The sequence below is a fragment of the Mauremys reevesii genome, linkage group 8, assembly GCF_016161935.1.
Source record: "Mauremys reevesii isolate NIE-2019 linkage group 8, ASM1616193v1, whole genome shotgun sequence".
In the NCBI taxonomy this organism is placed as follows: domain Eukaryota; kingdom Metazoa; phylum Chordata; order Testudines; family Geoemydidae; genus Mauremys; species Mauremys reevesii.
In genome coordinates, this window is record NC_052630.1 from 73,186,289 (window position 1) to 73,211,394 (window position 25,106).

Genomic DNA, 25,106 nt, shown 5'->3' on the forward strand with positions numbered 1-25,106 from the left:
TCTATAACAGTATGACTAATTATCTATACATGCATTTTCACTAAATAAACTTAACACAAGACAGCAAGATTGTTTACTTAAGCAGTATAATATTGGGAATGGTAGATAGCTCTAGAACATAGGATTACATTGCCAGAATGGCACTATTTATTAAGCTATGATAACACTAATGTTCCTCTTTGATGTATAGCATGTGCGGCTTCAGCTGAACTTGTAGAGAGCCTTAAGGATGTTTCATTGAACATTTAGTATGGCAGCAAGCCAGAACACATTTAGCCTAAGCCCAGATGACAGGTTGGTAATGAGGTAGTGATTGATGACCATTGCTTCCTTATGAAAACCTGCTTGATATGCTGGGGGGGAAATGCATTGCCAGCTCTTTTCATTTCACTCCCTCATATATTAGTTATTCTTACTGTAGAAGAGTTACATGGGCTTGTGGTTATTCACTCCTGGCTTCACTGTTAGATGAAAATCAAGCATGAGTGTGAGATTTTTGAAGCACAGCCCTATGACTATATTTATGTGTAATTCAGATCTTAATTTCAAGGGTTTTTATTATCCAAAATATCAGCAATTATGTTACCTATAAAATACATTATAATATTCTTATTACCTCCCTTCTGAATTTTACAAGTTCTATGATTCTCCATCTGTGCCATTTCAAAACATTGCTTTTCTTTTTACTATAATGTGAGAAATTCGGTCCAAAGGTTGTAAAACATCTCACAAACAAACGAACCTGAAAGAAAGTCTGTTCTTTATTTTCCTTCAGTCCTCTTGATGTTTCTTCTGAATAGCTTTTCACGGTATTTATTCAAAGGGTGGGGCTCAGGTAGGCCATTGGCATCTGTACACCTGGAGGAGGGTATATAAACCCTGTCCTTCTGGATGGAGCTCCCCCACTCCCCATGCCTGGAGTATCAGGAGAAAAAAAAAACTGTGAGGAGGCAACAGAGCAGCCTGCCGCAGTTACATGGGCCTGAATTTGGTATCTCTACTCACTGTTTGTAAACTGGCAGGCTTGTGGGATTTGGCCAGGAGGGCTGAGGCATCCAAAAAGATTAATTTGCATGAATACAAGCATGACCATCTTAATTTTCATACCCTGGGTGGTATCCTTACTCTTGGCAATTGACTGTCTCCTCCGTCATGGCCAGAGCAAATGTATTATTAAGGACATATTAAGAGATGGAGGATTTATTGAGCTTTGGACCATATCTGAAGCAGTGCAATAGCTTTTCTTTAAAGGAGGATTGGATGAGAGTTGGGCCTGAAAGCTGAAATGGTACATGTTGGTAACTGTCTGTTTTTCATGTCACTCAGAGTATGAAGTGGAAAGAAGTTGAGAGTTGGTGCAGGAAACCAGCAAGGAGCCTTTTTATGTGTGGCTTAGTCCTCTGGAACCTCACTTCTTGACAAGTTCTGTCTTAATGCAATGCTAAAAGCACTTTGAAAGGAATTCACTTCAACTCCAGTTGAGGACATGAGTGAGCCTTCTCCGAATTTGACACTATGGTCCTTGATGTCATGGATACATTGATATCATAGGCTAATTTTGGGTTGTTTACTGAGCTGTACACTTTACAGGAGGATACTGAATTAACAGAACCTTGGTATCAGGTTTTAGTAAGGCTGTTGGAGAGGTGGTCTTGATCAGGATAAAGAAAGCTAAGTCACTAAACAAATTTAATACCTTTTGGGGTAACAAAAGTCCAAATAAATGTCCAGACATATGATTCCTCCGTCCCTCTTGGGCTACCCTACAGCCCACCTTCTAGACTCAGTTCTCAGCCCATTCTAGATCAGTGCTTCTCAAAGCTGGTCCACCGCTTGTTCAGGGAAAGCCCCTGGTGGTCCGGGCCAGTTTGTTTACCTGCACCGTCCGCAGGTTCGGCCGATCGCAGATCCCACCGGCCGCAGTTCGCTGCTCCAAGTCAGTGGGGGCTGTGGGAAGCGGCGCGGGCCGAGGGATGTGCTGGCCGCCCTTCCCACAGCCCCCATTGGCCTGAAGCGGTGAACCACGGGCAGTGGGAGCTGTGATCGGCCAAACCTGCGGATGGGGCAGGTAAAGAAACCGGCCCAAACTGCCAAGGGCTTTCCCTGAACAAGCAGTGGACCGGTTTTGAGAAGCACTGTTCTACACTACATTTAAGGCTTTTCCTGCTCTGTTATGTAGACCCCACCCACCCCCAGGCTGCTTTCCCTGGAGTCCTTTTCACAGTCTACCACTCATTGGTGTTCCCTCTTCCTGCAGACCCTTCCAAAGGAGCCCAACCTGCTCCCTCTAGTTCCTCTCATTGAGTCCTCTCAGCCTTTCCATGAGGGCCTTTAATCAGTCTAATTCCTGACCCCATTAGTCCCGCCACCTCAGTCTGGGAGGCACCTAATTATGGAAGAGCCAGGGCTATTTAACCAGGCCTGGCTTTCCCAAGGCTTCCTGTTACACAGCACATCCAGTCACCAGTTCCTGTGTCTGAAGGAGGGGATAAACAGGAAAAGTTAGCACATATACACTTCCTGACAGAGACCTGCATACCCTTTAGATGCCCTTTGGATGCTGTAATTGGTAGGCAGAACTTGTTGGGTTTTTCTTCCAAGCTGTGCTGTATATGCAAACAATCAAATTCTCAACAAATTGGATCCCACTTCATCAAAGGAACCTCAGCAATACGTGCTCTTTGACATTGCCATGAACTGAAATTTCCTATTCTGAGACTAATTCCCCTCCCAGTGAGGGAACAGTGGCCTGGCACCAGCAGTCCCCTCATCGTCTGTAGTTCTTTGATTGGACCAAATTCCAGCCTTCCCCCACTCTTGTAGTACTATGACTCACCTTTCCAGCCCTTAGTTGTGTTTTTTTTAAAATTCAGACACTGAGAGTGTTTCAGATCTTCACTCCACCCCAGTGCAGATGTATACATTCCAAAGTCCTATCTAAATACACTGGGGGAGGCAGACAAGCTAATTGCTGGCATCTCTTGGTGGCAGGTGTCCAGTGCAGGTACTTGATTCATAGGGAGTCTAGAAAATTGGAAAATTCTAAAAGTGGAAGTTGACCTAGTAGAAGACATCCTCTAAAGAAGCTGAGGAATAGGGTTAGAGTTGCTAATATCAGGTACAGTGAGGAGACAACCTCTTCTCCCCAGCCCATTTACCCTCGTACGAGGGGAGGGCAGTGGGATCTCGGCAGTGGACTGGGAGTGAGGAACTGATAGCTCTTACAGGGGAGGGCTGCCAGTATTGTGTAGGTCCCAGATGAGATATACCAATGAAGTTGCAGCCTAATTAAGCTACATCCCTTGTATCTTTTTCTCTCTTTCTGCATGTCTGTGATAATCATCTTTCATTCTTCATCTCATGCTCAGCCTCTTTGAATATATATGTGCCTACATGGTAAGCTTCTCCAGGAATGTTGTCCTCCTGTTTATCTGTAAAGTGCCCATGTAGCACACATTAAGTGCCAGTAAATTAATACATCTTTATAGCTAAATACCTCCTGCAGCTCATGTGGAATAATTGTTCACAAACTCTCATTTTGTGCTTGTAGCGTCCTCGGGCCAGATGTGTTGTGTGAGTGAGAACTGCAGGATTTGTCCCCTCATGTTTAAATCAAACACTTATTTGCTTATGAACACTTTGTTGATTGAGTTAATCAGACATTTATGGTTCTAAAATGCTACTAATGGAGATGGCTTTCTTTTGTTGACCAGTGACAGGAGTGCAGTATGTCTTTTTGATTTTTTTACTCTACCCCTGGAAAACCAATGACATTGAGGGATATGGTGTGGGGAAGGAGCTAATGACCATGTGCTGTTACAGCTTGTTAGAGTGACCAGACAGCAGATGTGAAAAATCGGGATGGGGGTAAAGGGTAATAGGAGCCTATATAAGAAAATGACCCAAAAATCAAAATCTGTCTCAAAATTATGTGTGCAAGGTAAAGCCTCCTCCTTGGTTTGCTGCCAAATCAACATACAGGACAAAATCAGCTTTTCATAGTAGATCTCCACACTCCATAATTAGGGATGAAGACTTAAGAAATGTGTGAGGAGTCGTAGGAACTGAGACCTATGCATGTTAAAACAAGCCAAACCAAACCAAACCAAACCAAACCCCACCACCTTAGGCCCCAATCACACACAAACTTTTATGCACGTGCGTAACTTTATACATTGTGAGTAATCCCATTGATTTTAATGGGACTTATAGTGCATAAAGTTAAACATGAGCATAATTTTTTGTGGGGTCAGTTCCTATTTTATTATAGAAAAGTGATTGTTAGTTAACACTGCTTAGAATCTTCACTTCCTATGCCCAGAGGACCCCTATGTGCCAAGCAGAGGCAGCTGCAAACAATGTGTGAGATCTTCTCTGATGGCATCAGGCTTGAAAAAGCTCACTGCACACTTCCCTACTATTTGGCAACCAATTGCAGACATTGCCATGTGATGGTGTAGAACATTTTTACATTTAGCCATTTCCATAGCCATTTACTACAGAGATTTTTTTTTCATGAATGGATGGCATAATACAAAATTCTGTAGCTCATTTTTATCTTTATTATAAACTTTTTTTGGAGATCTTTGCCCATTTCACACATTTTTACTACAAAGGGAAGCTAGTAAGCATTAGTCCCAATCTTTAATACAGCGTGAGTGGCTGGATTTTTGGTGGCCAACAAATGAAAAGGCTGTTTTTCTTCCGTTTGTGCCAGTGTAATGTCAACTTCCTATAGTGGTGTTACAACACAAGGAAATAAACAAAGCACTTTCCAACTCCAGTGGTAATTAGGGGCTGCTATCTAACATGTGGGGATACTATGACTGTTCCCAGAAAATGAGAATCTTTGATCCCCAGTGAGAATACATCAACATCATCCTATAATGTCACATCTTTGAGACTTGGTGCATGAAGTTTGAACCAAAGTATAATATCAATACTGCTCTTTCCCACTGAAGTTTGCCTCATCCATTCTGGCTTTTAGTAATGCAGCTACCTTCCAGGCCTTGAGAAAGTAATAAATTTGTGGTGCTTTCTAATATATTGTGGCTAGTTTCAAAAATTAGAGCAATATCAAAATACAACGTTTATTCCCATCCAATCTAAAGCTTGACTTTTATTAAGAAATTGTCTACCAATTTTGCCACCATGCTTTGTTTTCTTACTGGAGATATAAACTTACAATTTACTTCGCTAGCAAAGTTTTGATAAGTCTGAAAAACAGACTTAACCTGTAATGCTTTATTTACGTTTTACTAGGGCAATGATAAAGCTGACAAATAAGAAAATACTGTCTCCAAAGCAGCTTGAAGCAGACAAAACTCTGAGCTCTAAGCCCCAAGACAAGCAACTGTTGAGAGTCTTGTTAGTTTCAAGCTGCTGCTGAAACAATGTTGGTAGTATGTGCACAGAAAGAGAAGAGAGACAGAAAAGGAAGACATGGAGAGCGAGAGAGAGAGAGAATTGGAAAGCAAGAAAAAAGATAAGTGGGATACACAAAGGAGGTAGATGAAAAAAAAACAGAACCACAAGGAAATGAAGCTCAAGAAGTCGAAGTAAAAAGAAAGAAAAGTTGGATACAGCAGAATGCAGCAAGAGAAAAAACAGAATTATGTGTATGCAGAAAATTAACACTAAAAAACATAAGTAATACTTAGAAACAAACAAAAATGGAAGTAATGAAAATGTAATACAGAAACCTCATATAACTATTTTGGCTACATTTTTCAAGATTTTCTTCCCTGGAAAGTGAGTAAAACTTGTTATATGAATGAAATGTGTGCAGATCTTTTAATACTGAAAGCAAACCTATCTACTTAATTTGGTGTATAAAATAGGTGTATAATATTTATAACATAGGTAAAATAGTTGTTTTAATAAAGTTTAAGTATCTCCTGAATCTCTTTCCTGGCCAATATGCTATTATTACAGCTGGTTGAAAAATGGAAACAAAAATCTGTGCAAAATTGGTCAATTTTTATTTTATGTAAAAATTTCTACCAGCTCTACTTGCATAGAGTCATTGTTTTGATTCTTTTCTCCTAAGTGTAGAATTGAATATTTATTTTCATTGAGCTGCTGGTGCCATTTACCAGTCAAAATATAGTACTTACTGTGGTTTGTTTGCTATGATTTGTTTTATTTTTGTCCTTAAAAAATGAAATAATCTCTCTATATATCCAGTAGGTACTTGTTTCCATACTAATTAGTGAGGATTAATTTGGAATGAGTTTTCATTTAAAAGTCAGTACAATTGTATGTTGATATATTTTTATATCATCAGAAGTGATTATTTCCGATATCAGTGAGGTACTTATTCTAGATTGAATTCATAGGCCCTACACTTTTAAAAGGTCCAAGCACATGGAGCGCTAAAACCCTGTGATATCCCTAATGAAATCAATAGAACTCTGTAAGAGAGTGTTTGCGCGAGTGAATCCTTTTGCAGGATCAAGGTTATAGATTACTTGGCATGAAGAACTACTGTGGACAACTATTGCACTGTTTTTGTTTGTTTGTTTGTTTTCTGGTACTGGTGAAATAATCTGATTTTTTTATGAAAACTTCTTTCAGAGTTCATAGACATAGTATATTCGGAGAGGTACTATTCATTTGCATTTTTCCTCCAATCTTGCTTATCTTTGTCAGAGATAGAAGAGAAGAGGTAAGAAGTGGAGGACACTATCTCTTGTATAGCATTTTCATTATATTTATTTATTTTATCATTATATCTTTAAAATAATCCACAAAAGCCACAAGCTGAGACAATTGTTCTTCGGGATACATACTTTGTCAACCCAAAGAACAAAAATTTTCATATGCCAGTCAATATCTTTTATTTCAAAATTTCACAAAATTTAAAAAAGTCACAATTAAGATTGTTAAGTGACATACAAGAAAAGACCTACCATTAAACATATAATTAAACCCCCCAAATATTAAAAACTATGTAAATCACAAGCAAAGGTTATAATTAACAATGACAACACCAACATTAATATCAAATTCACATACAGAGATCATTAAACAGAAGTCTCAATGCCCAGCACCCAAACAAGTTTATCTCTGCCTCTTTAATTGAATGCTTCAAACTACAAAGTGTAACTGCCACAGATTTGGGAATATAGGTGCCACAGTAATACTACTACTAGTTGTAAAAATAATGTGCAGGTGACATGGGACAGCAGACACATTACATTTCTATATGCATGAATAGCATGTCCTAAAGAGTAGATCTCCCAGATCCATGGGGCTACAGTGCGAGACCTTCAGTCTATTCCCGTAAGAGGTACTCAAATTCTTCCCTCTTCCTGTCCAATGAAACAATTTGGAGAAAATTCCATATGGTAAACCTCACATTCTGTTCCCTTAGTCCTCTCCTGAGGTAAGGGGTGATCTTTCCCCCAATTAATTTCCCCTTTAAAAATAATAATAATAATAATGAATAAAAAATAAAAACCTGTTTAAAAGTAACTACATTTGACCCTTGATTACACCTGTACAATAGTACTGAACATGACTTTTCAAAGATAATCGCTAATGGCTCAGATATCTCCTCAGTCAGCTCCTTGAGTATTCCAGGATGCATTTCATCAGGCCCTGGTGACTTGAAGACATTCATTTGTCTAGGTAATTTTTAACTTATTTGTTTTCTATTTAGCCTCTGACCCTACCTCATTTTCACTGGCATTCACTATGTTAGATGCCCTGCTCTCTGTGCAAGTCTCTTGCCCCCAGGCCTTTAAAGGCACAGTGACATCTATTTATCTGCCTCTGTGATCTGTTAATCCAGGTATTTAGGTAATTTGAGTTTGATGTATGATTGCATGTTTCATTAACTAATAATGTGCCTCTCGATTTTGTAACATCTGCATACTGGGGAATTTGGGTTTCAGCACAATAATCTCGCCTGTTTGTGTAAATGATTGAATGAATAAATAATAAATAGCCAGAGTCCCAAAACTATCCCTATGTGCTTCAATGCTAATCTTGTTTTATCTTGGAAGGATTGCATTTAGAAATGCATTCATTCATTTCATGCCTTTGAACAGTTGTGCATTCCAATATACATCTCTATCCTGCTATAACGTGACCCGATATAACACCAATTCAGATATAACACAGTAAAGCAGTGCTCCGGGGGGGCGAGGCTACGTACTCTGGCGGATCAAAGCAAATTCGATATTACGCGGTTTCACCTATAACTCAGTAAGATTTTTAGGACAGTGTAGCAGGGTGGAGGTGTACTACAATTTGACTTATTTCATGACATTGCTCCTCAGCTGTCAATCTCTGCAAATGACTTTATTTTTGTGTTTGAATTTATCACATTGGTTACCATTAACACAAGTCAACGTTTGATACTTTAATTTGCACATTATACAGGTCACTACTAATTCCACGATTTGCCTACAGATTTGTGAGGGTGCTGCATGTTCCCCCCATAAAATAAATATGAGGGGAAAACTGTGGTATCTTGGTATCATGATATTTAAAGATAGGTACTGTATGTTGGCATATGGCTCTTGATGTTCATTTTCTGTATGGTACTATATGATTAGTGTATTTCTTTGTATTATACTTGTCACACATATACTATCAATGTTTGGGCCTGGTGTGATTTTAGCATTTGAATATATAAATGAATAACACAACTCTATGTACATATTGTGACAAAGTTCCTCCTCTATCTTGGTGGGTACTGCACTTATTGGCAGATTTGTTTGCCTCAGAGATTCACCATGTGGGTCAGGGAACAGTCCAGAGACCTTCCCCTCTGGTAGAACCCACAGTCTAGGTCAATTCCTTCTGTGTCTGATCAGGAGTTGGGATGTTTGGGGGGAACCTGGGCCCACCTTCTACTCCGGGTTCCAGCCCAGAGCCCAGTGGACTGCAGCTGTCTAGAGTGCCTCCTGAAACAGCTGTGCGACAGCTACAACTCCCTGGGCTACTTCCCCATGGCTTCCTCCTAACTCCTTTATCCTCACCACAGGACCTTTCTCATGATGTCTGATAATGCTTGTACTCCTCAGTCTTCCAGCAGTAGGTCTTCTCACTCTCAGCTCCTAGTGCCTCTTGCTCCCAGCTCCTCGCATGCACAGTACAAACTGAAGTGAGGTTCTTTTTAAACTCAGGTGCCCTGATGAACCACCATGTCCTAATTGATTCTAGCCTTTCTTCTTAATTGGCTCCAGGTGTCCTAATTAGCCTGCCTGCCTTAATTGGTTCCAGCAAGTTCCTGCTTGTTCTGGAACTGCCCCTGTTACCTTGCCCAGGGAAGAGGGAGCTACTTAATTTGGGACTAATATATCTGCCTTCTAACACTCTCCTGTAGCCATCCGGCCTGACCCTGTCACAATATGTACTATACTTACTAATAAAGAAACAATCTCCAGAATGCAGTAGGCATGAATAAGTTTTCTTAGTACAGAACAGGAGAACCACTTTGTCCCAATCTAGTCATTCTCATACTACTGATGACTGTTAACTAAAGACCTCTTGTGTCAGTTTTTTGACTGTTGATGCCTCTTTTCCCTGCAAAGCAGTGGGCACAGTCTGGAACTTCACATGCAAAGTCAAATCAGTTTGCTTTTTCCTGCTTAGAATTACTGTTGTGGAGGGTCACTATAAGTGGTTCAGTGATGCTAAATTCCTGAAGGACAGTTTTATAAATGTGGCAGTGGGTATGCAAAGTGTGCTCTCCCATCTGCATCATGGGATATTTGCATAGAACATAGGCATAAAGCATGTCAGAGTTTCATAGTAGAAAAATAGGGGAGAACTATCCACAATCAGATTTGAGGAATGGTACTTAATATGATGATGAAAAGAAATTTTTTCATAGCAATGGTAATTATATTACAACATCCATGACTATAAATGATAATATTTGGGAAAGACACTTTTGAAATATTGTCTAATAGTTTAAATCATCTGAGAAGGAAAGACAAATGTATGAAGGTTTCATTTTCCATCTTTGAAGTCTTTAGCTCAATTCTTTCTCCTTATGTGGCTGGTAACTCAGCAAGAGTTATGTGAGTGAATAAGGCAAATAGAACTCAGCCGTTCATATACAAAGGGGCAGTGAGGTGGCGAGTGAATGTGGGTATTGTTAATTGGAGGCATAGAATACTTGTAAGGTGTTTAGTGTCCTCAGCTGTCATTGGCTTCCCTGGGACTTGAGCGCATTCTGCATCTTGCAGGATCATACATATGAGGAATTATTCATTGGTTTAAAGTTAAGCCTCACTTCCAGGACTTCCCAGGAATGCTATCTTCATGAGAGTTTAAAAAAAATTTACCAAACACCCATTAGCTGGAAAACCTATCAGCAGACATGTTAATCAAAGACTATGGTTGAAGGCTTCATGTGTCAGAACCAGGTGCAGTGCCCGGGTGAGAGAAAATCTAAACTCCCTTGTACCTCTAGCTACTGGAAAGAGGGCTGATGATTTGGCTTCTGCTAGGTTGCTGCCTCTGGATTCTGACTAGAGGAAGCTTTTCTATGACTTCTGGTCAATAGGTGTCTGATGCATTTGAATTTTTACCATCTTCTGGCACTCTCTTCTCCCTGTATATAGCCTTATGGCTGCTATGTAGGGAAGTCTTAATTAGGGTAAACTGTCCAAAATCTTCTGGCTGCTATGTGTGGTGTATTGAGGACTGTATTGGAATTGCAAGTGTGTGTGTGCATGTGTTTGTGGGGGGATGTGCGTTTGCGGGCTATAAGCTGTTTGTAAAGAATAGATTTTTTTTAAAAGTGAGAGATTAAAGGAAACCTTTGAATTTACTACTGGTAAGTGGGTCAGTGGATTTTTTTTTCAAGCCCTAGGGAATTTTTTTCAAAAGTATCTAAGTGAATTAGGAACCTAAGTCCTCTCTTCAAACGTGGAATGCACTTAGACACTTGAAAGTCTATGGAACTTAAACTCAAGAAGTCATTTCAGCCCTTTAAAATGAGACTTAGTCTCCTAATTCACTTAGACAGTTTTGAAAATGTTACCCCTACTCTTGATTTCTATAAGAAAGCTTTTTTGTTTGGTTGGTCTGGAATTGCTTTTGCAGATATTCCTAGGTGGGCATCTGGGACAATACAATGGCAGGTGCATTTTCTTGGCCATGTACCCAACACACCCTTCTGCCACATTAATCCCATGTGCAGCTTCCTTGGAAATCAGCTGGGACCTCAAACAATATTTGAACACTACTGAAAATGATCCCCACTAGATGTATCAACTTCCCTTATGAAACCATCTCAGTTAGAGCCAAGTTCTACTTGACTTATGCACAAATAGTCCCAGCGAAGGGAGAATAGGGAGCAGGATATGGCTCTCCATGGAAAGATTTTTCCATGCATAAAAACATTTTGTACAAATTCAATATAACAATGGCTGTGTAAGCTCTATCGACATGAAATGATTTCCTGTTTTATGTCAGGTGAAAATCACTGATTTCCTGCTATAAACACCATTTTATCAATTATTGAACACTGCTGAGGTGGTGCAAGCTATTTTTACTTTTTCAATTACAGTATCTACATTGAATAATTGTCTCTGCTCAGCCTCATTTTATGGTTTGTATGGATGGTAGTTATGTTAAACAAGAGTACTGACAGACTTTAACAAAGCTAAAACAAATCGGAAATAATTCCTCTGCTTTACTGAGTTTTTGGTTACCAGGAAGGTCTGATAGCTAACTGAAGATTGCAGATAATGTCAAAATATACAGTTGCAAATTGATGTTGGCATTAGCAAATTTGACTGTATTAGTGTTTGTTTAATGCCTACCACAAGGGGGGGCAGTCTTGGTCCATAACTGGGGCTTCTAGGTGTTGTGGTAATGCAAAAAATAAATAATAATAATAATAATAATGTATAAATAAAACCCATATTGCTGAAGTCAATGAGAGTTTTACCATTGACTTCAGTAGCACCTGGATTTGACCCTGAATATGCATTCTTTCGTGCAGGACCTGATCCTGTGAATTGCTCAGCATGCTTACCACTGCACTAAGTTCACTGTGCATTAAACTCTTTCAGCACCTCAAAGGTTTGAGTCCCAATATTGAGCAATTTAGATTATCACAGGGCATATTAACAGTACACAGAGATTCTTGTTTTTGGTCTACCTTGTTTATCCACCACAGAATGTTTAGGTTTAGCTCAATACATTTTTATAGACTTTAAACTATATCATAAAAGCCTTTGATAATTCTGAGCAATTTTATCCCTGAGCTGAAAAGAAGACAAAGCTATAAAAAATTACAGTTAACCCAAAATCTCCTCTTCATTCTAATAAAACTGATTTTTAGACACCAATGGAAAACTGAATTCTTACCCCCTGTGGATTAATAAAAAGGCTGCATTTGCTAGAACTACCAATTACTTGCATTTCATGAAAGCTAAATTTGTTTAAAAAAGAAACAAAGAAAAGAAAAGAAGAAAAATGAGAAGCTGCTTTTTAAATTTATTCTAAAGCCTTTTGACTTGGATACTAGAAAGTAATTTGAGGAGCACATTTACATACAATAGAAACCTGTAAGCAAATTAAAAGTGCTGTTTAGGATCCATAGAGGAGCAAAATGTATACTCTATATCTGACATATTTGTCCAGAGATTTATGACATTTTTCATTGGATATAACATTTAAAGTTAATTAAAGATATAATTTGCTATTTAATAAACAATATGTTTTGTAACTTCATTAAGGATGCTGCCTTTCTTAATTGTAATGGTCCAAAAGGTTGTCAGAGAACTGTACATTAACTGCAGCAATAATAATGATTTTATATGCTAATAATTTTTAAATGAATAACTGGTGTAGTTTTTCAGCCACCTGGGGAAAATAATTTATATTCCTAAAGCTTACTTTGGGGGGAGTGGATATCCTGGTGTAAAATGTTCATTTGTTTTACATTAGTGCTAATGGCAAGAACGTTAGACCCACTGGTGTGAAAGGATTAAAAGCATCAGCATTAGACAAGCGTGAACATTTCAGAGAGAAATCCTTGTTAGAGGGACCTATTGGGACCTTGCAACTTGATTTTCTATTTATTGATTAGATGCTTCTTGTTTTTGTTATGTGAATCTTATTGCTGTACAATACTGAATACAAAAATATGCATTAAGATAACATCAAGGGGTCTATTCTCCCCTGGATGGTTGCATGTAACTTCCATTAACATTAATGTAGGTTACACATGTGCATCAAGGGAAGAATAAATACTCTGATATTTGACTTAGCCAACAAAAAGAATGGACTCTTAAGGAGATCTGTCTGTGGATCTCCCAGAAAATTTCTACATACCTGCAAGTGCCAGTTTTCAATGTTCCCCTAAATTATGGATGCTGAATATTTGGCTGAGGGGGAATTTGGAAGATCTGCATCCTCTTACACCCGGTTAGTGTTCAACCAGTAGTTATGCCCATGTTGGAGATTCATTTGGTTTGGAGTGTGGTGTTCTAGAACCCTGTCTGTGGCCAACATTGTATGAAGCACCAGAGGAATAATACATGAGACAGATGCCATACAACAATATTGTAATCAACAAACAATCCTAGAACATTTATTCTTTAAGAGAAAATAACGTTTTCTTCATTATGCACAATATGTTGCAATAAACACAAGGCACACTAGTGTTGAGACTAGGGTTGCCGGTGTCCGGGAACCGTGGCCAATGGGAGCTGGGGGAGCGGTGCCTGTGGGCGAGAGCAGCGTGCGGAGCCTCCTGGCCCCCCTGCCTAGGAGCTGGACCTCCTACTGGCCACTTCCGGGGTGCAGCGCAGAGCCAGGACAGGCAGGGAGTCTGCCTTAGAGCCGCAGCACCGCCAACCAGGAGCCGCCTGAGGTGAGGTGAGCCCGCACCCCAACCCCCTGCCCCAGCCCTGAGCCCACACCCCAAACCCAGAGACCCCTCCTGCACTTCAAACACCTCATCCCTGGCCCCACCTCAGAGCTTGCACCCCCAGCCAGAGCCCTCACACCCCTGCACCTCAACCCCATGCCCCAGCCCAGAGCCCCTTCCCACACCCTGAACCTCTCATCCTCAGCTCAGAGCCTGTACCCCATCCTGCACCGAACCCCCTGCCTCAACCCGCAGCCCCCTGCCACGTTCCATATCCATTGGTCCCACCCCTCACCGTGGAGCCCCGTCCTGCACCCCAAATCCCTCATCCCCAGCCTCACGCCAGAGCCCTCACTCCCTCCTGCACCCCAATTCCCTGCCCTATCCTGGAGCCCCCTCCCATACCCTGAACCCCTCATTTCTGGCCCCACCCTGGAGCCCTCACCCCCTCCCACACCCCAACCCTCTGCCCCAGCCCAGTGAAAGTGAGTGAGAGTATGGGAGAGTGAGCCACCAAGGGAGGGGAAATGTAGTGAACAGGGGGCAGTGGACAGGACCTCGAGGAAGGGGCAGGGATAGGGTGTTTGGTTTTGTGCAATTAGAAAGTTGACAACCCTAGTTGAGACAGGGAATAAGGACTTAGTCTTCACCTTCAAACAATGGAAAAAAGAAAGACTTAAGAAAAACTGCATAACTGGGTTTTTTGTGATTGACTTCAGTCAGAAGAGGATTAGCTACAAGGTATGATGATGCACTCTCACGTTATATATATGAAAGTACATAGATATATATGCTACCGCTATTAGATACCTGTTCTGTGTTTAACAACTTCTCACTCTGTGTAGTATGTCGTGTAGAGAGAATACTTACATAATACTCCCACCTCAGGTCCCAGTTCAAAAAAAGCATGTATACATGTTCTGTGGATGCTTTTCTGAGTAAGGATGCTTTCTTGAACTGGGGCCTCACTGACCCCCACCAGATTGTTACATGAATTTCATTTGAGTGATAGTGTTACCCATACTGATACATGGCATGTGGGAAAATAAAGCCTGTGCTAATTTAGGCTTATTACTCCACAGCTATATATATATAGATAGATAGATTCTGCATGCAATTTCTCTAAATTGATAGAAGATGTTAGGGACGAAACATGATGAAAGCATCCTTGTAATGTTATTTTAAAAAGGTGAACAACAAAGTAAATTCACATGCAAAGTTTTGATAGGTGATGCAAGGGTTTATAACTGTTAAGGATCAAAGGGGTATTCGTGTTAGTCTGGATCTGTAAAAGCAGCAAAGAGTCCTGTGGCACCTTATAGACTAACAGACGTATTGGAGCATGAGCTTTCGTGGGTGAATACCCACTTCGTCGGATGCATAACTGTTAAGGAGCCGTTAGAGCACATCTTATAAACATATAGTTACATATACACTGATAATGTGTAAAGTATTTCCTTGACAGAGCCAAACGGGGCCTTCAGTGTAATAGTAATTTTCCAAAGTCACTTGTCTGCTGTCCTGCATTCAGACACAGTTGTCCATGTTTTGGACTAATTGGTTGACAAATTTATTTTCTTTTAAACAAAACCATTTTAGGGTTATGAGTGCCAATAACATCTGAAACCAGATTTTTTCACAATAGTTTAATTTAAAAATGACAGACTAACTTTTATAATGTGTGGAGTTGATTTGTTTATTTAGTGTATATTCCAATTTTCCACACGAAATGAGTGCTAGCAGTCATTGTATAAACCTGTAAACAAAGTGACTATAATAGAAATACTGACACAAACTTACCGATAGTGGCATGGATGGATACCACTCTCATGAATAACTGTTACCTGATAGTATTTTAACAAAGAGCTTTTTTTTTTTAACCCATTGCGTGTGTATTTTTTCTGTGTTTAGTATTGTCAACTGAAGACCCAAACAGCACTAGGGGTAATGAGAATGAATGATAGTTTAGATATATTCTTTCCTTGAACTGCTGGTTGAATTAAATCTTTCGTTCTCTCTGCAGACATACAATCTATAACATTATTTTGAGATGAATTTAGAAACAGGGGTCTGCATTCTTTTATTCTTGGTCCAAAGATTAAAATTGATCACAAGAGACACAAGGGAGCAGGCTGTAGTATCACAGCTCAATGTGGTTAACGAGCATAGTGCATGGCTTCTGTTCTACTTAACTGCTCTTACAGGTTACAAATATTATTGATTGCAGAGGTCATTGCAGGCTGGAGAGGTTATGTTGCTTGATGCTATTTGGCAATTTTTGAGGGATGAGAGCTATGAGCCCTCATAGCAGTTGGGACAGGTATAGTTTAAACCTGACAAAAGGAGATATATTTTTGTGTGAACTAGCAAAGCCCTTCAGGTAGAAATAATGAATCGAAAATTGATAGGTTGTTTTATCATAGGTCAAATGCTGTGCTGTAGAAGAAGCGGGGGAGGGGGAGACTTTAATTATTATCCTTTCATCAGAATGCACTGATGATAGGTTTTCAGTCCTAGATCTGAGCTGTAGACAAATTAATAGTGCTTAGAAAGCTTTTTACAAGGCATCATTTTTAGTATATGTAGAGATGGTTTACCTAAATTTGGAAATACAGCATAGGTGGAACAAAATGTGAATATTACCTTCCAGTCTTTAGAATATGCTTTTTGTTCTTTCATGTGGACAAAATGGCTATATTAATATACTCAAGATTTAAGTTAAACAGCAGTATTGTATGTTTTACTAAGTTTCCAAAGAACTAGCGGGGGGGGGGGAACTATTTGCTTTCTGTATTTAAATTTTAGATACAAGATTGTAGTGCTGTGTGGTAGCACTTAAAAAAATGCACTTTTATAGCTCAAGGTCAACATACATTTGGATATTGCTGTCCCATTTGAGAAATTAGGCCCAGAACATGCCCCATATTTCAGTAAGATGAATGCCTATTCAACCATAAAAATAAGAATAAGCTGGGAGTGAAGTAAGAGGCCATACCATCTACAATTAATATTTAGAAAGCCTGATTCTCTTATCAGGTTGTTAGCATTTTACAAATATTTTACACAAATGGCACAAAGCCATAGATAATCTGGCCCACTGCTTATATGGTCTTCCTATGTATACAGTTTTTAGGACACTACGTAAATTATACCGAATAACAAATCATAATCCAAGTGGAGCTAAACTGAATATTAAAAAATTTAGATTTTTTTTGCAATTCTGTTATTCAACTCAGTGACTTTAAGAAAAGAACAGAATTAAAGAACATTATAAATATCAATAAATTTTATACTTGGTATGCTTTAAATATTAATCAGGTGGTATATCAATACTGTATTACATGTATAAGGTCAGACCTTCAGCTGTATAAATTGGTGGTGTTCCATTTACTTCAGGGGAGCTTTGTCAATTTACACCTGCTGAGGACCTGACCCATAATATTACACCAAAATACTACCATTCATAATAAATGTCACTAATATAGAGTTGCCACTATTGACTTTCAACCTTTGCTTCTCAGTACGATGAAGAACATTGATGTTAATAGCTTTTCTTTCTGTTGCCAACTGAATACGTGTGACTTTTTGTCTAAAACTTCTTTCTGTGTGAATGTGTTTTCCAGAGGCTTGCATTGATTTTACTCACCTCCCAGTACATTTACTGTATGTGAATTATATTGATCCGGCTTTTAAAGATTTTGTTCAAATGTTGCAATATCAATGCTTCACATGAAGAGTATATTTCTATTCCCACATTTGATTGTTCCCGATGCAGATTCCCATTCACTTTGATCACTTCCATGTGCCAGTATGGATCCCTATAAATTGGGAAAGGTGCATTAGTATGCTGTTTTTGAAGTAGATCAGCCAGCAATAAAAAGAAGTTGGATTTTTTCCAGAATTTCCCCTTCGTGATTTCCACTCCACTGCTTTTGGACAGAATGCTACTCCTGAATCCCTGTCCCCACCCTCATTTTATATACTTTAATTTCACCCATACATGTTCAGACTTGCCATATAACATCAAATGTCCTTCCTGCCAAAGGGACCCGGATGCTTCTCCAGAGCATTTGGTGCATGGTTTTGGGGTGTCTCTCTAGACAGCTGAAAGACAGTCACCAGGGGACTGATTTTACTGCCTTTCTGCCTACTTCACCTATGCACAATGTACTGAATAACAGGAGGAACTGTGGCCAGTAGAGGCTCCTCCAGTGTGGTGTAGCACATCCCACAGATAAATAACATCTGGCAGGTGTCTCTAGGAAATGCAGCCCCCCTCCCTGCCCATGTCTTTCCTTTGGTGTATTTAGTGGGGAGAGAGAAAGGAACCTGACAGCTTTGGTGTCTCAGATCTTTAACTGAAGCACTCATGCTATGCCAACAAGCTCATCAGTGGTGACAGCTTGTGTGAAGTGACCAACTATCCAATAGGGACTAAAAGTCAAATTAAACCCTAGAATAATCAGAGTGAAGCTAGCGCTGTTTCCTTCAGTGGAGATGCACATGCTTACACTAGGGCTGACCTTGGCCCCAAGCTGAGATCATTAAACTCATTTTCCTTTGTGACCTTTTCAGATTTGTACCCAGTATATAACTTTGCTAAGATGACATAAGAAAGGTTTGCAGCAATCTTCCACTTTATTTTTTAGAGCCGATGTTTCTTCAGTTACTCTGTATTACAACTTGTAGAAGTTTCAGATTCAGCAAATCAAGAAACATAGCAAATTGTTTCAGCTCTTTTAGTCCTGCCATAAACAATACTAGGCAGAATTCCTGCATTCATCATTCAGTGTGAATGAGGCTTACTTCATAGAAGGCTTTCTGTTCCTGCAAGCCCTTTTTCAGAGCCTACTGTTTAATTTACTAGCATCCTTGGCTTGACCCTTACTTCAAATACATGTGTGATGGGGTGTACTTCCCACACTAGACCTGCAAAAGCTGAATTAGGTCAGGTGGGCCCAATCAGCTAATTAGGCTGCAAGAAGGGATCAGCTAATTAAGGACAGGCTCCCTTGAGCAGGTACAGGCAGGGCCCACATAAAGCCAAGTAGCTGGATGTCCCTACTGAAAAAGGGTAGTTACTCTCCAGGAAGAGGGAGGAGTATTTGGGGGCTCCTGCGGAAGGCTGCAGAAAAGCAGGTAGCAGTCACTTGCTGGGAGGAGGGATTGGAGCTGATACATCCAGAGTAAGAAGGGGAACCAGGTGTGGTAGGAAACCCCCCAGTCCAGGGAAGGTGCAGTGAAGGCTAAGAGAGGAAAGCCCAGAATTGCTTAGCTGAGGGTCCCTGGACTGGAATCCTGAGTAGAGGGTGGGCCTAGCTTCCCCTACTCACAACTGGGGAAGTAGCACGAGCATTGGAGGCACTAGCCAGACAGTAGGTCTGGAAAGACTGAATTACCCAGAAGGAGTTGACTTTAGTGACCTGGCCAGAGGGTCAAGCCACAGAGAGGAAACTGCAGACTCAGGAGTGAGTGCGGCAGCAGAGGGAGAGCACATGCTGGCAGACCTAATCCCCAGGATGGCCAGAAGGAGGCACTGCTTGCAGTGAGTGGACCCTGTGACATGTAATATTAAACATCAGCATTTCACTTAAGAAGAAACACTTATTTTAGGGAGACTGCATCTGTGACTATCTCAGGCTTCATATCCTTTCTTCAGATGGTTCTTTTAAAGATTGAAGAACAATATTTTCAAAATGTCTAGTGATTTTGAGTGCTTCAAGTTTTTGGAAGGTCAAGTTTAAGACATCTTTAAAGGGACCTGATTTTTAGAGGGCATGTGCTCAGCACTTCCTGAAAATCAGGGCCTTTTTAAAGTGCTAGCACTCAAAAATGAAAGTATTCAAAATCATCTAGTCAGTTTTGAAAATTTTGTCTGATCCTGTTGCCCTACAATGTTATTTTTAAAGTTCCCATAAAGTTTCCTTATTTCACACACTGTTGTTATTCAGGCGAAGTTTCGACTGCAGGACCAAGTCCAATATGCTGACAGCAGTGGCATTAACAGCCCCCCCCAAAAAAAACCCAAAACCTAGAGATGGGCTGTGGAGGCCATGGTAGATTTATGTAAGGATATATTTGAAGCCAAATTAAGACTGGGGTGCGGGGGTAGTTTTAGATTTCATGATGCTAAAATGTTATGAGTTGTCCTTGTGACATGTCATCCCACAACTGAGGAAGTCTTGTGACAGCAAAGTTTTCTTAGAAGATTTCCAACATTGTGTGGCACATTTCCATGACAGCTCATGAGAATTCGGTGTTGTTTAATCCAAATCTAAACTTGTGCCCTGATTTGTTTTAACTCCAAACTGTAACAGAAACATAGTTTACATCTAAACGTTGCCTGCTCCACCCATCTCTAGTTTCCGATGAATCTGCTCCTGTGAACTTTTGGCCCCATCTGAACTGAAACTGAACAAGAAGCTCCTTTGGGATTTTGATCCAGTCCATGGTTTGGGGATTCACATCTGTTTCCACTTCTGTCCTGCTCTTACAGTGAAATTCAAAGGGGTCCAGATGCAAGTTTCTGGTTCAAGGTGAATAATAGTTTCTGCATGAGGCCTGTAAATTTCACAATTTAAAAATTAGATTACAGTACTTATGCAGACTTTGAGAGAGCCCTCAACCCATATATTGTTGTTTAACTTACTACTTAGTGTTTGCTTTAACACTAAGTCTACACTAATTCTCATTAATAAACATATGACATCTTCCTTCACATACTCTACTTCACATGTATTCTGATTTGAATGTAAGAAAATGCTAACCCAACAGTGGTGGTGTTTCACATTTCAATGTGGGGGTTGGGAGGGAAGCAACTTTCAAAAGGGGCTCCGGATGCTCTTCAGTTTTTGAAGGATAAAATGTAAAAATTAGTCTATTTCAGGAGCATTTTTGTGATTATTTCGTATATTTTAATAACAATTCATATGGGTTTACTACAACAAAATTGCCAAACTGGCAACTATTGATGGAGGAACGTACTTGATTATTCAAGGAAACCTGTAACAACTTCATTTCCATTTAGACTAAATATTTTAAGTTCTAGTTCTGTACTTCCGCAACCTTTCTGATGAAATTGACCAAGGTACAGAACACTCCCATCCTGCATAGTTGCCTGATATAGTCATCCTCACAATTATAGTTTATATATGCCAATCCCTCATGACCATGCTGAGACGAGAACTGATTCAAGAAAGCACCCAAGAATATGCTTGGGTCAGGGGAAAATTTAGGACTGCTGTTTGTGAACGGCAGCAGAGTGGGAAAAGAAAGTTTGGGGGTCAAGATGCCTCCAAGCTATCTGCCTTTTGCTGTGAGGCTAAGGAGAATGTTAATCAAGGATATAAAACAAAGACTATTTTTCCCAGAAGGACTTGACTCTGATGCACTAAATAGCAGGAAGCTCTTTTTTCACCAGCCAGTTTGTTTAGTCAAGACAGGCAGGTAAAGGGAGAACAGTAAGTTGACAGAGTGCATCGTTGTCTGTTTGGAAGTGATGTACATGGTTGATGATAGCAATGTGATGACCAAAACTAATTAGGAATCCAAAAACAAATTCTCTCTATACACCCCACAGCCTGGGGGGCACTGTCCCTGTGCACACACAGCACCATCCTTGTGCACACACATCTGTATGCATATGTGGGTACATACACACATACCAGGGCACCTCCCTCTGCCTGTGTACACACTCCTCAGAGGCCCCATTGCTCTCTACATTTGCATCCACCTCCTCCCCTGGGCCTCCATCCATCTGTGCATCCCCGCCGAGTTTGTTGGGCTCAGGCAGCAGCTGCCACACAACAGGCTTCAGTGTGGCCAATGCACACGTGCTACAGTTCAGCGTTCAGTGCCTCCTTCTGGCCATCCTGGGGATTAGGTCTGCCAGCATGTGCTCTCCCTCTGGTATGTCTTCTCTTGCTCTGCTGCCGCACTCACTCCTGAGTCTGCAGTTTCCTCTCTGTGGCTTGACCCTCTGGCCAGGTCACTAAAGTCTGCCATAACACAAGGCAGGTTATGAGGTAGGGTCCCATTCCCCCACACACTGTGAGGTGCTCAGCTTTACCTGGCATGAGGGACTTCCCTCAGGCTCCTTGTGTACTGCTCTCCCACCTGGAATGAAGGGGGGGGGACTCCCCACCCCAACCCTATATAAGTAGTTCCTCTGTACCCAGGTGCCTTGTAGTGATTTCCTTCCCCTCCCCCCACTTTTCTCTTTTTTTTTAATTAGCAAAGCCCTCAGCTATCATTAGGGAATTACTCTTTAGGACTGGGCAAGTATACCCTATCCCAGAGTAAAGAAATCATTAATAAAAAACAGTAAAAAGAAGCAGTTATATTACAAAATAAATCTACCAGGCTTACAAAGGAAACAAATTTGAAAGAGCCACCTGCTGTGGAGATGAGGCAGTAATCTCAACAGCAGGAAATAAAAGGGGGAGAGGAGAAAACTACAAAAGCATAGACATTAAAAAAGTAATTAAAACACTTATCTCCATCAACATACATAACAAACAAAAAAAATCAGGCACCTAAAAACGTACTCTATTGAACTGCACAACAGGAAGTAACAAAGCTGCCACCATAAGAAAGCCTTCTCCAGGAGAAAAGAGAAAGATCCTTTAAAAATATAAGCCTCAAAAGTATTTACTAATGTGCTAATCACTAATGGCCTGACCTCGAGAGATGTGGAGCACCTGCAGAGCACCCGCAACTTTATTGGGAATTGCATTTCTCAGGATTAAGCCTTTAAAAATATACAGTGAGTAACTCTTTAGATACCAGTGACTTTCTGTTGAATATTATTCCGGTGGTTGTGTTAGAATGAATTTTAATAGAGCATTGGTATAATAAGTAGTGTTCTACAGTTGGAGTAAGCAGTAGTATAATGTTGCATTTTAGAATAGTTCAAAACCTAAATCATTGTTTAACATTGATGGATTGACAGCTAAATTATCAGTACTTAATCCTGTTCATCATAAACTGATGTAAACAAGTAGGTTGAGCATGTAAAACTGAATACAGATATGGATCTGATGTCTAGGGAAAACTAAGTTTTGGACAGTTATGAAAAGCTACTGTTTTAATATTATCGTTTAAGGTCGTACTTTAATGTACTTAAAACTTGTAATACAGTTTGCTCAGCGACATAGAATAAAACAGATTTTTGTGCATAGATTTTTGATCTCCTTTTCCCCTGATCAGAACCCCGACATGTTGAAGAGGAATAGAGCATTTAAAAATAATAAAGGATATTTATAGGATTCTTTTTAAAATATCTCTATATTCTTCTCTGTCATGCATCTTTGCTGTTTGGTGATCATACAGTACCAGTGTCTGTCAATTTCCTGGCAAACGGAGAACTTTATCAAGCAGAGGTAGGGTGACCAGACAGCAAGTGTGAGAAATCGGGATGGGGTGGGGGGGGTAATAGGAGCCTATGTAAGCAAAAAGCCCCAAATATCAGGACTGTCCCTATAAAACTGGGACATCTGGTCACCCTAATCAAAGGTGTATATCTGAAATATTTGATAGAGAAGTATGAGAGGCCAATGAGAGAGCTGAGTGCATAAAAAGTTAGGGACAGAGTGGAAACATAGGTGTCTTCGGTTAATTCAAACAGGCTCTTTTCAGCAGAAAAAAATAGGTATATGGATGCTCCCTATAGGAGGTAGGTCATTTATTCATCTAGCCTAATAAATCATTTTAAGAGGGGAAGAAGAGTGATAGTGAGGATGGAATCTTTGGGGATATAACTGCTAAAATCAAAGATTTTTCTACTGACTATATACAAGCTGCAATTTTCAGAGGTTTATAATGTGGCCAAATCTGGGTTGATGCAAAGGCCACACCCTGATGCAAAGGCCACACCCTGCCAGATTTCAGGTCTTGCTCCAGAGAATGAGATGCTAACACATTTCAACAAAAAGGTGGTCAGAATTTTTTAACATGGGCAAAACAATGTGTTTTTTCCTAGCCTCATTCTTGACTGACGTTTTCCAAAAGTAATTCATTCTGAGGCAAACACCCACCATGGAAAATTTTATCCCAAAAGGTCAATGTTTGACAGAGTTATAAGCAACGGAAAACGGACTTATAATAGAAGGTATTGGGCAACCTCACTAATAGCGTTATTACTAATTCTGTCTATAATTATGGCCATGCTGGTCCATAGCCGAGTTCCATTTTGTTCTTAAAGAATTGATTCAACTTTTTAATTAAAAAAAGTAGCCTTTAGTTTGAGGCTTCTATGTGATAATAGCTCTGTATCCCTACCTTTTGACAGCAACAACTCTATCTGAAGTGAGGAAGCAGAAATGCAAGGGCATAGTTCAGCTTGTCTGAGGCTTTTTAACTGTACATTTACTTACTTACCAGTGTTTAAGATGTTTTTAAAATATAACCTTAACTCTGAATTTTCTGACTTTTCCGTGTTTGGATTTTTTTAAAAAAGCCCTCCTGTTAGGCTACTGATATATATTTAAAACTTTAACTCCAGCTTTTGTTTATATTTGACCCTTACCATGGAATAAGGCTTATTTTGTGTGTTAGTTATTAGAACTGGTTGAGAAGTTCATACACACCTGTAAATCTGGCCGAACGTACCAGATTTAAGTAACCCAAACAACGAATGCAGGCTTAGAAGGGGAGAGGGAATTTAATCCGAGTGGGAGGGAGATGTATGCTGTACCTCTTTGCCCCAGCCTCCTCTCCCTTTTAGTTTTCCTACCAGGCCTGGGCAGTAATTGCAGCAGTAACAGCAGCATTTTCTTTTTTTAAAGACCTGGCTGAGGGTGTGTCTTTGCTTGTGAGTGTACAAGGTTACATGTGCGTTGTTGTGCCATAATCCCCCTACTGTCCGCATCTAAATTCCTGGAGCAAGTTCCAGAAGGATAGCCTAGTGTGTGAAAGCTAGCATCCTTAAGGGGTGTGGGTACATACATGCCTCTGCCTTGAACCCAGTGCAGTGTGGATGGCAGCAAGGGGCATGTACCAGGTCATGCATATCAATAGTCTTCCAGCATCAGTTCCACAATGCATTGATCCCTTTGTTGCCTGTCCTTTACCCAAAGATCTCTGATCCTCCATTCCCAGCAGTACTGGCAACCAGTGCCGAGCATTTTCAGTTCTCCCTTGAACTATATTGATCAGCCCCAGCAATCATGGACTATGCTTAAAGAACTGCTGCCTGGTCTCTGGAGCACATCTGGGTGCTAATCAGTGCATGGTCAGAGTACGCTGTTCTCCCGACTTTGTC

At 40.2% G+C, this 25,106-nt stretch overlaps 1 protein-coding gene across 16 annotated transcripts in view; it reads left to right on the top strand.

Annotated features, from left to right (window-relative positions):
* DPYD (dihydropyrimidine dehydrogenase) overlaps nucleotides 1-25,106 on the top strand; it is a 638,604-nt gene that overhangs the window by 300,766 nt on the left and 312,732 nt on the right. Inside the window, exon 9 of one of the 16 annotated variants that reach the window (XM_039484223.1) lies at nucleotides 5,263-5,337. The exons of the other annotated variants lie outside the window; for them this stretch is intronic. Coding sequence (XP_039340157.1) covers nucleotides 5,263-5,270 — 8 coding nt within the window. The 3' untranslated portion in view covers nucleotides 5,271-5,337. Of the gene's footprint in view, nucleotides 1-5,262; nucleotides 5,338-25,106 lie in introns of those variants that run through there. 16 annotated transcript variants of the gene reach the window in all.